We start from the raw sequence: 14,153 nt of genomic DNA, 5'->3' as shown, positions 1-14,153 counted from the left end.
GTAGACCAGGCTGGCCTCGAACTCAGAAATCCGCCTGCCTCTGCCTCCCAAGTGCTGGGATTAAAGGCGTGCGCCACCACGCCCAGCTTACATTCTTTTATATTCCTTAATCTTAATTCCTTTTCTTTTTTTCTTAAAAAAAAAAAAATGAGACAGTGTCTCACTATAAACTCCAGGCTGTCCTTGAACTCTCGATTGCCTCTTGAATTCATCCTGCTTCTGTCTCCACAGTGTAGCAGCAAAGGCATGGACCACCACACCCAGTTTACTCCACTTTTCAGACATGACCTTATTATATGCTACGTTCCAGAAAGTCTTCCGGTCTTGCTTGCAATCTGTTATCTTGTCATCTGAATCTAAAACTGTTTTGTTTTGTTTTTAATTTGTTTTGTTTTGTGCGGGACAGGGTGTTTGAAGTAGGCCTGGGAAGACTGGAACTCACTACATGGCTGAGGCTGACCTTGAACTTGCCACAATCCTTTTGCCCCTGTCTCCGGAGTGCTGAAACTACATGTGTGCCACCAGGCCCAACCCAGACCTGCTTTTTAAGTTATTTCAACATCATATTTATTGATTGATTTATACCGTTTATATTTGTATTTTATTCATAACATAAACATTTAGAGTAACCTATATTTTTCCTATAAAAACTACTTTTCCTGCAATTTTTTTAAAAGATTTATTTATTTATTATATGTAAGCACACTGTAGCTGTCCTCAGACGCTCCAGAAAAGGGCATCAGATCTCTTTACGAGTGGTTGTGAGCCACCATGTGGTTGCTGGGATTTGAATTCAGGATCTTTGGAAAAGCAGTCGATGCTCTTACTCACTGAGCCATCTCACCAGCCCCTTTGCTGCATTTTTTACCCCTCCATATTTGATTTTATATATATCTTCTATTGTTTAAATTTGTTTATTCATGGGGGTGGGGATTGAGACATGGTTCCTCTGTGTTGTCCTGGCCATCTTGGAATTCCTTGGTAGACCAGGCTGGCCTCAAACTCAGGGATCCATCTGCCTCTGCCTCCTGAGTGCTGGGATCAAAGGTGTGTGCCACTACTACATGGCTTATTAATTAACTTATTATAAGACATTTGGGGAGCAGGCCCAAGAATAATGCATCATTACATGAAAATCTAAATGCCAGAATGAGCACTCAGTCATTCTGGTCAGCACAGCCCCAGGTCCAGAGGCAACACGGCTCCAGGCAGCATCCTTTGGTGCCCATTATAATGTAATAAGGACATACAGCTGAAGACACCACATACCTTAGTTGCCAGATAGAAAGAAATAAGTTTACGACTGACCAGAAAACCTCTTCCCTGCTGGCTAGTTTCCATAGTGCCAGAAGGTTCTATACAGCCAACTGGGGGAGAAAAGACATCAGTGGTCTTATGTATAAAATCCTCAAATTATAGATGAATTATTTTCATATGTAAACCAGGAATAACCCTTGGAGTTCAGAGTTTGCTGAAAATTAAAGTTGATGCTTGACTGATTTATATTCTTTCTCAATGAGCCCGAGGGGCAATGGACTCAGAAAATGCTGTGAGACCAGGTGACCATACTCAGCTCCTTATATTCTATTCTATAGCCACAGACTCACCCTCATTGAACATTAGCCATATACTTGAGAGATGCAATTAAACTATTTACATACCTTGAGCTGATTCCTTTTATTCAAAATGGATTTTTCCTCACATAACGTATCTGATTATGGTTTCCCCTCTCCACCCCTCTCAGTTCTTCCCTACCTCCCCTCCCATCCAGATCCACCCTCTTTCTGTCTCTTTAGAAAACAAACAGGCTTCCCAGGGATAATAAGAAAATATAATAGAACAAAAAGTAACACATTGGAGATGGACAAGACACAGAAGGAAAAGCCCACAGGAAGGCACATGAATCCTAGGCCTGCTCATGCGCACACTCAGGATTTCCATACAAACACTAAACTGGAAGCCGTAACACACACGCGGGGAACCAGTTCAGACCTGTGCACGCTGCCACAGCCTTTCATGATCTCTTTTTTTTTTTTTTTTTTTTTTTTTTTTTTTTTTTTTTGCTTTTTTTTTTTTTTTGATCTCTTTTTTTTTTTTTTTTTTTTTTTTTTTTTTTTTTTTTTTTTTTTTTTTCGAGACAGGGTTTCTCTATATAGCCCTGACTGTCCTGGAACTCACTCTGTAGACCAGGCTGGCCTTGAACTCAGAAATCCGCCTGCCTCTGCCTCCCAAGTGCTGGGATTAAAGGCCTGCGCCACCAGGCCCGGCTCTTTCATGAGCTTTTGACCATGTTGATTTAGAGGGCCTTGTTTTCTCGGTGTCCTCAGTCCCCTCTGGCTCTCACAGGCTTTCTGCCTCTTCTTCAGGCTTCCCTGATCTCGGAGGGGAGGGTTTTGATGGAGGTAACCCCTTTTAGGGCCAGGGGTTCCAAGGTCTCTCACTCTCTGCATAGGGCCTGGGTGTAAGTCTCTGCATTTATTTATTCCCATCTGCTGTAGGAGAAGGCCTCTCAGCAGATGGCTGAGCAAGACACTTCTCTCTGTGTATAGCAGAATATCATTAGGAGTCATTTTATTGATACCTTTGTTGTTGTTGTTATTTTCAGAACAGGAGTATTTGGTCTTACCCTAGGTCCCTGGGGTATCTATCCTTTGATTCTTGGTCATCTAAGTGGTGTCAGTAAGGGTTCCATCACGTGGAGTGGGCCTTATGTCAAATCAGATATTGGATGGTCACTCCCACAAACTTTGATCCACCAATGCATTAGCACGCAGGCAGGACAACATCGTGAATTAAAGGGTTTGTGACTGGCTTGGTGTGCGTGTGCATGTGTGTAGTTTGCAGAGTAACTTCCTATCCCAAAGGGGTTAGAATGTAGGGATGAAGTCTATATATAGGCGCTAGGTCAACTTTTCCATGTTCAATGAGTTGCGTAGGTGTTGTCTTCAACAATGAGGCTTTGCTGACAGTTTGTGAACAACCACCTATAGTCTTGGCAACAGCCTGGGTTGTTTAGGGACAAAAAAAGAAAAAAAAAAAAAAAACAAAACACCTCAATTAAATGGAAGCCAGTCTCAGTACTAGAGGCTTCATTTGGTGACAACAGATGTCTAGCTGGGGCCCTATCCCCCTCATTATTTGGCATTATTTAGATTGTCTTTATATATGTATACATTTTTAGGAAGCTTCTACTATATTGTTTCCATACCACCCCTCAAATATTTTAGCTGTCTCTCCCTGTATTCCCTCCCTCATCCATTTCTCTTAGATCTTCTGATTTAGCAGCATACAAATCTTAATGTACGTCCTTATGGATTCTCTGAATTTCCTTGGTATCTGCTGTTGTGTCCCTCTTTTCGTTTCTAATTTAATTTGGATATTCCCTCTCCATCTTTTATTTAATTTGGATAAAAGTTTGGCAATCTTGTTTTCTCAAATGACCAACTCTTTGCCTCCCTGACTCTTTTTGCTTGAGTGTTTCTTTTCTACTGGTTTCAGCCCTGAGTTTCATTGTTTCTTGCCATCTACTATTTTGAGTGTGAGTTCTTTTTGTTCTAGAACTTTCAGTTGTGCTATCAAGTTACTAGTATGAGATCTCTCTTTCATGTAGGCACTTAGTGCCATGAACTTGTCTCTTGGAACCTCCTTCACTGTGTCCCAATAGTTTGGGTATGGTGTGTGTTCATTTTCATTCAGTTATAGAAACTCATTTGCTTAATAACAACAGTTTGCTCCAGCATTTCTTTGAGTTTGTCTAGATGATGTATCTGTTGGTGAGACTGGAGTACTGAAGTCTCCCACTATCAGTGTATGAGGGTCAATATATGATTTAAGCTGTAGTAGTGTTTCTTGTTCAAACTTGATTGCCCTTCTGTTTGGGGAATACATGTTAAGAATTATATGTCCTGGTGTCTCTTAGTGTTCTTTTTTTCCTTTGATGAATATGTAGAGTCCTTCCCTATCTCTGCTGATTAGTATTGGTTTAAAATATATTCTGTCAGATGTTAAAATGGCTACACCAGATTGTTTTTAGGTCCATTTGTTTAGAATATCTTTTCCCATCCTTTTACCTTGAATTGATGTCTAGCCTTCATATTAAGGTGTGCTTCTTAGATGCAACAGAAGGATAGGTCCTGGTTTCACATCATCTGTTAGTCTGTGACTTTTTACTGGGGAGTTGAGATCATCAATGTTGAGAGATATCAATAATCAATGACTGTTGTTTCTTGTTATGTTGTTGTTGGTGGTAGTGTTGGTGTTGGTAGTGGCAGTGGTGGTTGTGTGTGTGTGTGTATATATACTTCCCCCTTTTTATTTACAGGTGTGGGATTATATATTCCTTGTTTTTCCTTGGGCGTAGTTAACCTCTTTAGGTTGGAATTTTCCTTCTAGCACCTTCTGTAGGGCTGGATCTGTAGACAGACATTGGTAAAGTTTTGTTTTTATCATACACTGTCATGTTTTCTCTATCTATTGTGATTGAAAATTTTGCTGGGTATAGCAATTGAGGCTATATATTTATATTTATATTTTCCCCAGAGTCAAAGAGGGGGAAGCAGGGAGAAAGAAAGGGTAGGGAGAGTGGAGAGGAAGAGAGAAGGGTGGGGAGAATAAGACAGGAGGAGAACAGGGAGGGGAATTTCAGGTGGGCATGTTTTCTCTCAGCTAGTTGTGAATGTTACCCTTCCTTGTCTGCCTTGCAGACTTGCTAATGCAGAACTGGCTTTGTTCATCTTCTCCTTTTTCTGGATCAATTCACTACTTATTGTTCCATTTTATCTTGTTACTTAAAGTCAATGGGATTCCATAGCAAGATTTAAAGCACCCACATATTTACCCAGTAGCCTCTTCCCTGGTACTCCCCTCCCGTTTGTGATGGACCACAGTCCCAGATGGTAGCCTCTCCCTTCTGGATGGAGGACAAATGTTTCGCCATGTGTGGGGCTGCTGCTGCAAAATTCCCTCATCTCTGAATGTCTCAAAAGTCACTATTGCTGTATCTTCACTGTGGATACTGAAATTACTTTCCTTTCAATAATGAAGACATTTGTCCCAAGATCCTTCCAGCTGCCTGGTTTCTAAGAATGAACCTTTCAGCCTTACTTCTAACTCTGTAATCTCTCCTTTTCTTCTAGCTGTTCTTAAGTTTCTTTTTTATTGCTCTGGGTAAGAACGTGGTTATGATATATTTGTACAGCTTCTCCTCTTCTATTTATTTTTGAGAATCCTTTAAATATTTATTTTATTTTCAATTATGTGTCTCTGTGTGGATATAGTCATGTGAGTGCAGCTGTCTGCAGAATCCAGAGGAGAGCATTGGCCCTTAGAACTGTCTGAGTTACAAGTGGGTTACCCAATGTGTGCTGGGAATTGTTGGTCCTTTGCAAGTGCAGAGCCTGCTCTTAACTACTGAACCATCTCTACAGATCCCACCCCGCTTGTTCATTTTTTTTTTTTGTTTTTGGAATCAGAGTCTTGAATGTAGCTCAGCCTGACTTCCTGGGTGATGGGATTCGAAGTGACTGCCACCTGCACAGCCTTGAGTCACTCTTTAAGGGATATAGTTTCTAGTTTTTTGAATGTTTGGTAATTTTTCATTAAAATGCCAGGCACTGTGAACGTTGAGATTTATTTTATGTGTATAGATGTTTTGCCTGCATGTATGTCTATGCACCACCTGACTCATGTGGTTCCTGTGGAAGCCAGAAGAGGGTGTCAGATCCTCTGGAACCAGAGTTACAGATGGTTTTTGTTGTGCTGGGAATTGAACTCAGGTCCTCAGCAAGAGAGGCAGACACTCTTACTGGTACTTACTGGTACATTGCCCTCTAACCCTGGGCAATGATTCTTAGAACAAGCACCTACTTAGTTGATCTTAATTTGCCAAAACACCTCTGTGCCTACATTCTGGATGTTTCCCTGAAAAGATCATTAAAAGACCTGGTGGCAGCCACAGCTTGCTGTTTCCCATGCAACCAATCAATCCCCCTGTTTCTGATGTGTGTGTACATATACATGAGGTAGTACATGCACAGGGAGGCCACAGGTAGATATCAGACATCTTCCTGAATTACGCCTCCATCTTACTTTTTAAATCAGGGTCTCACATTGAGCTTGGAGCTCTGATTCAGCTCAATGGGTGGCCACGGAGCTCTGAGCATCCACCAAGCCAGCTTTCTGTGTGGATGCTGGGGAATCTCAAGTCAGGTCTTCATGCTTTCATGGTGAACACTAATGAGCCATCCCACCAGCCCCCTGGCCTAGAACTTTTTCAGGAACCCAAAGGTCCTGCAGTCACCTGCCGTCTGTCCCTCTTGACATTACCAGCTTTGCCGAGGAGCTGTGCTCACTGGTCAGTTTCACGTCCCTTCCTTTCTTTTGCCCCCACCCCCCCAGGTGCTTCCTATCTTCATGTGTAAGAGGAAGCCTCTCACACCACCTGATGTACCATGCCGCCAAAAGGAGACACCCAGGTCTTCTGCTTCAGCTTGACTTATTCTCTAAGCACATCACCAAAACTCTGAAGTCTTATTGCCCTCAGGCTTCAACTAATGGCCTCTAGCCGTGGGACCTTAAGATCTATGCTTCCAGCTCAGCATTTCCACTGTTTTAAACCTCACAATCCCAACCACTTAATGGCTATATCTATCTGGACCCTGGCGTAGAGGAAGTGCATTCAGGGCAGAACAGTATCTTCTCTATTCAACTTCCCCATGGTTTAAATCTTCCCCTGCTATTCACAAATCTCAAATACTTGAAGTTAGAAGAGCTCATCTGAGCTCATTTGGTCCCACAAAGGGATTGGGGATCAAGGATACTGATAACCATTTTGTTTATAACTCCCAGTTATTCTAAGATAACATTTTTATTATGTTCCTTCCTGCTTGAAAAACTCTAATGGAGTTCTTTCTGCTTGACCGTAGAAACTTACAGCTCTTACAGTCAGATCCTGCAGTACAGAAAACCAAGGGACTTCAGTGATTTCCCAGTGTTTACAAGACCCCGAGCTTGGTGGTGGCGGTGGTGACACATGCCTTTAATCCCAGAATCAGGCAGATCTCTGTGGTTTAAGGCCTAGTCAGAGCTATACAGAGAAAGCTGTATCAAAAAATTCAAACAAACCAAACAAACAAAAACTAAGACCCTGAGCTTGTTGCTTGAGAGCCCTTGATGCCCAGTGCTTTGGTCTAGCTGGACTGCAGCAAATGGCTCCGCCTCTACATTCTTTCTCACATCATCTGTTCTTCTGACTTCCCATCTTCTAATTCTACCAACTCCAAATTCTGGAAACTCGGCAGAATTTACTCTCCTGAATATTTTAACAGATGTACATTCATTGAAACTCTCTAAATTCTACTTGGTTCTGTGGATAATTTTCTTTGTATTTCATGTCCCTTCACCTAGGTTCCCCAGAGCAGTTAGCACAGTGACTGGCACCTGGAAGCTTAGTGTAGTTAGCCAAAAGAATCAGCAAACTCACGCGTCCCTTACCTTGGTGATGTCCGTGTGGTCTTTGAGCCCGTTGGTCATGCACCAGTAGCGCCACACATTTAGGGCGTACCTCGTGGCTTTGGTGGTGTTTGGGCTCACTGCACTGGTACACAGACCATTCAAGTCATCATTAATATTAAATACAGGAAATTTGTTGAGTTTAGTAGAATAAGCTAGAAATAAAAACAATAGAGACATTAATGTGCCATCCCCTTCTTTAGTGAGTTTCATCCTGGGGCGATATTCAGTAACGAAGAGCTCCAAAAAGATAGTAAAGAAGTGAAATTTCTAGCCCTCAGGAGACAGGCAGATCTCTATGCCCACAAGGCCAGCCTAGTCTACATGGTGAATTCCAGGACAGCCAGGGCTGCACAGTGAGATCTTCAAAAACCACTTACATGAATGAGAATCTATGCCTTGTATCTAACCCTGATCATTTTGTCATGTGCACTGGCTAACACATTTCCAAACATTTCAAAGATAGGATGGAATTAATACTAGAAAATTCTAAACCTATTACTAGAAAAATAGTATTTCTTCTAACAGTAGCAAAAGATGAGACGAAAGGAAGTGGGGAAGATTTTTTTTTAAAAGATGGGAGGAAGATAAGGAATCTTCAGTGCATGAAGAATACTCGTCCTTTGTTAGCACAGCTTCAAGTTACTTTGTGCCATCAGGAGCAGCCTTGAACTAAGTGGAGCTAGCATATTCCTCAGTCTCTTCCCCTGAGGAACGACGTACACACTTAGACCCCACACCCACGCACTCGGGCAAGCATGGGAGAGTGGACTGATGTAAGCCTTGATTACACAAACCACTGATCAGTTTCAAATCCCAGTAGAAAGTGAAATGGAAGCAGTATCAAGGAATGGAGAGGTAAGCTCACTTTCGGGTGAGAAGGAAGACAGTTTAAATTGCCAAAAAGAAAACCAAACCCATAACCAGCAGCTGCCCTTTCCTTATACTCTAGAGTATGGTGAAACCAAGCACCCCTCTGAGGAATGTATAGTCAAACACAGTCTAGCTACGCCCTGAAGAGACAGCAGAATGATAAAGCTAGTGCAGTCTCTGAGTTGGTTCACTCTACCTAACCCACCTTGGTTTTCATGGCTCCCATAGAGGATCTCCTCTGTTCCAAACTCTCTGGCACCCAAGAACATCACACAGGCACACATGCATATTCTCATCTCTCTCTCTGTGTTTCCCACACAATCAACACTCTTAAAAATTATTTATTTTAATGTGTATGGGTGTTTTCTGCTTGTATGTCTTTGCATCACATGCATGCCTACTCTCCATAGAGGCCAGAAGAGGGCATTGGATTCCCTAGGACTGGAGTTACATAAGCTACCACATGGGTGCTGGGAATTGAACCTGGGTTCAAGAGCAGCCAGTGCTTCTAACCACTGAGCCATCTCTCCAGCCCCTCAACACACTCATCAATTTCAACCTTTCTTCTAGAAGCTGTCTGCACATGAGAACCTCCCTTTTCCATGTTTCCATATCTGCCTTCTCTTTCCTTGGGTATGTGCTCTGATGGTGATGGCCTCTATGCTCCTCAAAAACCTGACATCACTTTGACAACTTGATCCTGCCCACAACCATGGAACACTCAAACTGCTTTACCACCCAGGTATTGAGAGGGACGAGCAACACTGAGTATGCACCAGCATTGTCTGTAGCACCATGGAGCTATGATTCCAAAATTTCCAGGACAATCTTGACATTAATAAGATTAACATCAACAGAAGCCTTCTATGTGCCAATTTTAAAAGGTGGTGTGTAATCTGTGGACAAGTACACAATTATACCTGTTTACAGACAAGGAAACAGCACCAGACATCTTGGCAGTGTCATACTCTCATCAGATGTATAGTACACAGCCGTCACCCTGCTGAAGCCATGAGCTAGCCTGGTAGATCCAGGCTAGACTGGAGTTTGATGGCACACACTGGCCATGACAGCAGTGGTACCAGGTACTGTAGGGACACAATCTCAGTGACAATAATTTAGTAAGGACAACAGTCACCATCTGGGTGCTGGGAACCAAAGTTGGGTCCTCTGAAAGATCAGCAAGATCAGTAAACACATTGAGCCTTTTCTCAGGCCCTGTGAGAGGAAACCTATTTATGAGAAGTTCAGCCACTTGCTGCTGCTGGTTGAAACCCACTAGGATAGCCCTGTGTTCTATATTACCTACAGAAGTGAGTTCTGTACAAATGTATCAAGTTGGAACCCTCAAAGGAATCGGATGCCTACCAGTGACTATTAATAACCTACACTTGAATCTGAACACATGAGTACACAAATAAAACTGGTGTTTGCCAAGATACACAAGCACAACAGAGGACCCACACTCCTATTGATCCCCCAAAGCACAAAACAGGAAAAAAAAACCCCACAAATGTGGATAACTGAGAACACAGGGCATCCTGACACAAAGATGAGCCATGGGAAGAAGTGAGAACATATTCAATACTACACACAGATTTATAAGCACCATATACACACATATGACAAATACTATCTTCTTTCAGAGGACAGACAAAATTCATGGGGCAAGAAGGTATTTCAAGTTCCACGAGGAGGACAGTACAGCATGTCCCAGATCTAGGACACAGCTACAGTGTGCCACAGAGAAATTGATAAGCATCAGCTGTGAAGACCTGAGAAAAAACACTATTCCAAAAAGGAAACACAGAACTACACTAAGAGAACTGGAAAGAAGGAACAAAACCAGAAGGCAGGGGAACAGCAAACCTACAGTAAAGAAGAAATGCTAAGACGAACTCAAAAAGACAGGATTTTAAATACTAGCAAGGGAAAGTGGAGAGAGACAGGTTTACACCAGAAATGAAAATTATCACTAGAGCTTACAAAGAGCAAGATCATAAACAATGTGAGGCCAGCAGACCAAAACCACAAATGCCAAGAAGACACAACTTGCTATAAAACCTATGAAAAATTTATAAAGTTAGAAAAGTCTTCCACAGTCTCTAGAAAGTGGATCTATAGGAAAATACTCTGAAAGCTAGCATCAGGTTTAGACGGATTTTACTAGCAAATTATTCTACCTTTAGGGAATAATATCATGTAACTACTCTCCTTTTTCTTTCTTTCCACTCATCTCTGCCTTCCAAGTACATTCACCAGCACACCCAGACATCTTCTGTAAGATTTATTTTTAGTTTTAATTATGTGTATGTGGTTGTGTATAGTGCAAACAGACACCAGAAGAAGGTGTCAGTTCCCCAAGAACTGGAGTTACAGGAGGTTTTCAGTCACCTGATGTGGGTGCTATGAACCAAATTCAGGCCCTCCGTAAGAGTAGAAAGTGTTCTTATCCACAGAGCAATCCCTCTAGCCGACCTACAACTCTTTATAAGACAGTTTAACTTTCCCATAAAAACAGAACAAAATAAAGAAACCTACAGACCAATTCAGCAACTAAACAGACACAAAGATCTTGAAAACAGTATGATGAGGGCTGAAGAGATGGGTCAGTAGTTAAGAGCATTTGTTCTTGCAGTGGGTACAGGATTTGATTCCTAGTACCCACATGGTCGCTCACACCCATCTGGAACTCTAGTCTAAATAGAGTTTATCTGACCAGTCAATGAGAAAGCAGACAGTTCATTTGGAAATGGGCAGAAGCTGGGGCTGGAGAGCACAATCATTCACGCTTCACTCTCTGCTCCTACAGAGGACACAGGCTCTATGCCAGCACCTTCGGACACCTCACAACCACCTGTAACTCAGTGCCAGGGAACCCAATGCCCACTTTGGACCTCCGAGGGAACTACATGCATGTACATACTCACGAGTACATGTATGCATGTACTTAGATACCTCCCCCCCCATATACACACAAGGATAAAACTTTAATGAACTTCACATAGAATTAGCAATGGCCCAGGAATCATAAATGAATACACAATGAGCAAAGCATCTTCAGTGAAGAAGAAATACCAGATGCTAATAATGAACACTTTGCTGGGGCAAGAATACAACCATGGCCACTTTTGAAACTAACTGGCAGTATCTGCTAATGTTGAACATGTGTCCATAACATCCATGCTACTACATCCCAACATATCCAACACAAGTATATACATATGTGTCAACAGGCACAAATAAATGTTCATAAAAATCTAACAGTATAAAAGCCCCAAACTGAACACTGTCCTTTGCCCATAAAACACCACCTGCATCGAAGTTATAGAACACTTAGTAATACATTCTCATGGGGCAATGGTGAGCAATGAATTACTAGAACATACTGTGCAAATGTGCGAGTGAATCCCACCAACATAACAGTTAAAAAAAAAACCAAGAAGACCAGATGGCAGACTGAAAAGGCTGCTTGTATAATTCAAAAATACAAAATAAGCCTATGGTCATACAGTAGTAGCCTTGCAGACACCACCAGGAAGAGTCCAACAGACGTCCAGGTTCAGGTAAGGCTCTTATTCCTCTGGGTGGGGGCTGTGAAAACGTTTACTTCAGAAAAAAAAAAATCAATTAATGATCTGTGTGTTTTTCTGGGTAATTCAATTAAGAAAAAAATCCAAAACTTCTTAAAATTAAAAGTACTTTCTGGAGGGGGCTGGAGAGATGGTTCAGCAGTTAGGAGCACTGACTGTTCTTCAAGAGGTCCTGAGTTCAATTCCCAGCAACCATCTGTAATGGTTCCCAGCTACAATGGTAGCTCACAACCATCTGTAATAGAATTTGATGCCCTCTTTTGTTGTATCTGAAGACAGATAGAGTGTATTCATATACATAAAACAAATAAATAAATCTTAAAAAAATACTTTCTGGATAGTATTATATGATACTATATATTGTGGATGGGAGGGTCACCTAGGTATATAATTTATTCAAGTAATCTTTAAGTAATCCCTTTATGATACTCCCCTTGTGATGGGCTAATACTGAATATACATTTTAGGGAAATATCTATGTATGTATATGAGTGCTCTGTCCTCACACACACCCAGAAGAGGGGACCAGATTCCATCACAGATGGTTGTGAGCCACCATGTGGGCGCTGAGAATTGAACTTAGGTTGTGTAGAAGAGCAGCCAGTGCTCTTAACCACTGAGTCATCTCTCTAGCCCTGGATAGGCTACTTTTAAAGCTTAGTAGAGTGAGTAAAAATATTTTATAAATGAATTTTAAAGAGGAAGACAGTCTAAACATAATAATTGGGAGGCCTAGCCCTAAGATATAAATGTGTTACAAGAATGTGATAAACTAAGCAAGGAGTAATGGTGTACACCTTTAATCCCAGAGGCAGAGGCAGGCTGATTTTTGAGTTCGAGGCCAGCCTGGTCTACAGAGTGAGTTCCAGGAGAGTCAGGATACACAGAGAAACCCTGTCTCGAAAATCNAAAAAAAAAAAAAAAAAAAAAAAAAGTCCTGAAGGATGCATATCATGTTAGTTATTGGTTCCATAGTATTTTCAATCCTGTAAGTATGAATATATTATTTTTGTATATTGTAAAAAATCATTAGGACTTTGGAACTATGCAGAATAAAAATAAAACTTCCTCTTTATTTGATCTAAGACTTTTTAAAATATCTAAGAGATTTTATCAGAGATACAAATGTATGCATGAGTTAATGTGAATTTATAAAAGTAAGAAAATAGAATATAATTGAATTAAGGTATTTTAAAACATACCTTGGCACATTTGTACAAGTCAATAACAATGTACTTTAAAATACTAAGTACTAAGGCGGTACACACCTTTAATCCTGTACCACTAAGAGGCAGAGGAAGGCAGCGCTCTGAGTTCAAGGCCAGCCTGATCTACATATCAAGTTCCAGGTCAGCCAGGGCACAAAGTGAGACCTGAAATCTCAAACTATCTCCCTCCATCTGCCGCCGCCCTTCTAGGGATCAGACAGTAGCCTCTGCCTGTTAAAGCAGGTGCGTTCTCACTGATCTATACTTCCCGGCCCCCAAGAGTCCACTGATGGAACACCCACATCCCAAATAAAGGACTAGAAGGAAGTCTTATCTGTGTGGCGGTATCTAGGAGTCACGTCTCAGTGTCCCATCACTATCTGATCCTTACTTGCAATGACTGTTTATTGCTATACCAGACATAATGCACTAGAATGCTAAATAAAGCATATACTGGTTTTATTTCCATTTAAAAACAAGTTTTTTTCTGAATACTTGCCATTTCCAATATTTACTTTTAAAATTATCTTTTAACTAATGTGTATTTTATACCTATTAACCATTTTAGTCAAATAAAAATCACTTTTAAATTTTAAAATTTAAAAATAGAAACAATTTAAAGACTTGTACCTAAGTCAGCTTGAGTTCTAATGTTCTTTCTCAATAAGGAAAATAAGATTCATCATAAATATACAAATTGCAAACTTATTCAAAGACAGGTCTCTTGTTTCTTGATTACTATGAAAACAGGCATAACCTATAGTTAGGTCATCCACATTGCTGTTACAATGATCTAGCCATCTATTTGCAATATTCAGCTGAGAAGACTGGTGAATTGCTCAGATATGCAATAGGTTTACATTTTATTTTAGCAAAGTAGTTGTGAATATTCATTCTATTTTCAGGTGTTCTAAAAAAATTATTAATCCTGTGTGCGTGCGTGTGTGTATGTGTGTGTGTGTGTGTGTGT

The 14,153-nt window shown here is 41.0% G+C and overlaps 1 protein-coding gene across 2 annotated transcripts in view; it reads right to left on the bottom strand.

Moving 5' to 3' along the window:
* Positions 1–14,153, bottom strand: part of Kiaa1958 (KIAA1958 ortholog) — a 124,911-nt gene that overhangs the window by 7,999 nt on the left and 102,759 nt on the right. For both annotated transcript variants that reach the window (XM_021200094.1, XM_021200091.2), the window contains one exon: positions 7,492–7,664. In XM_021200094.1, coding sequence (XP_021055753.1) covers positions 7,492–7,664 — 173 coding nt within the window. The remainder of the gene's footprint in view (positions 1–7,491; positions 7,665–14,153) is intronic.

Source organism: Mus pahari, chromosome 6, assembly GCF_900095145.1.
Source record: "Mus pahari chromosome 6, PAHARI_EIJ_v1.1, whole genome shotgun sequence".
NCBI classification, from domain to species: Eukaryota; Metazoa; Chordata; class Mammalia; order Rodentia; family Muridae; genus Mus; species Mus pahari.
Note: the sequence above shows the minus strand (reverse complement) of the source record. Positions and strands in the feature narration are given on the sequence as shown.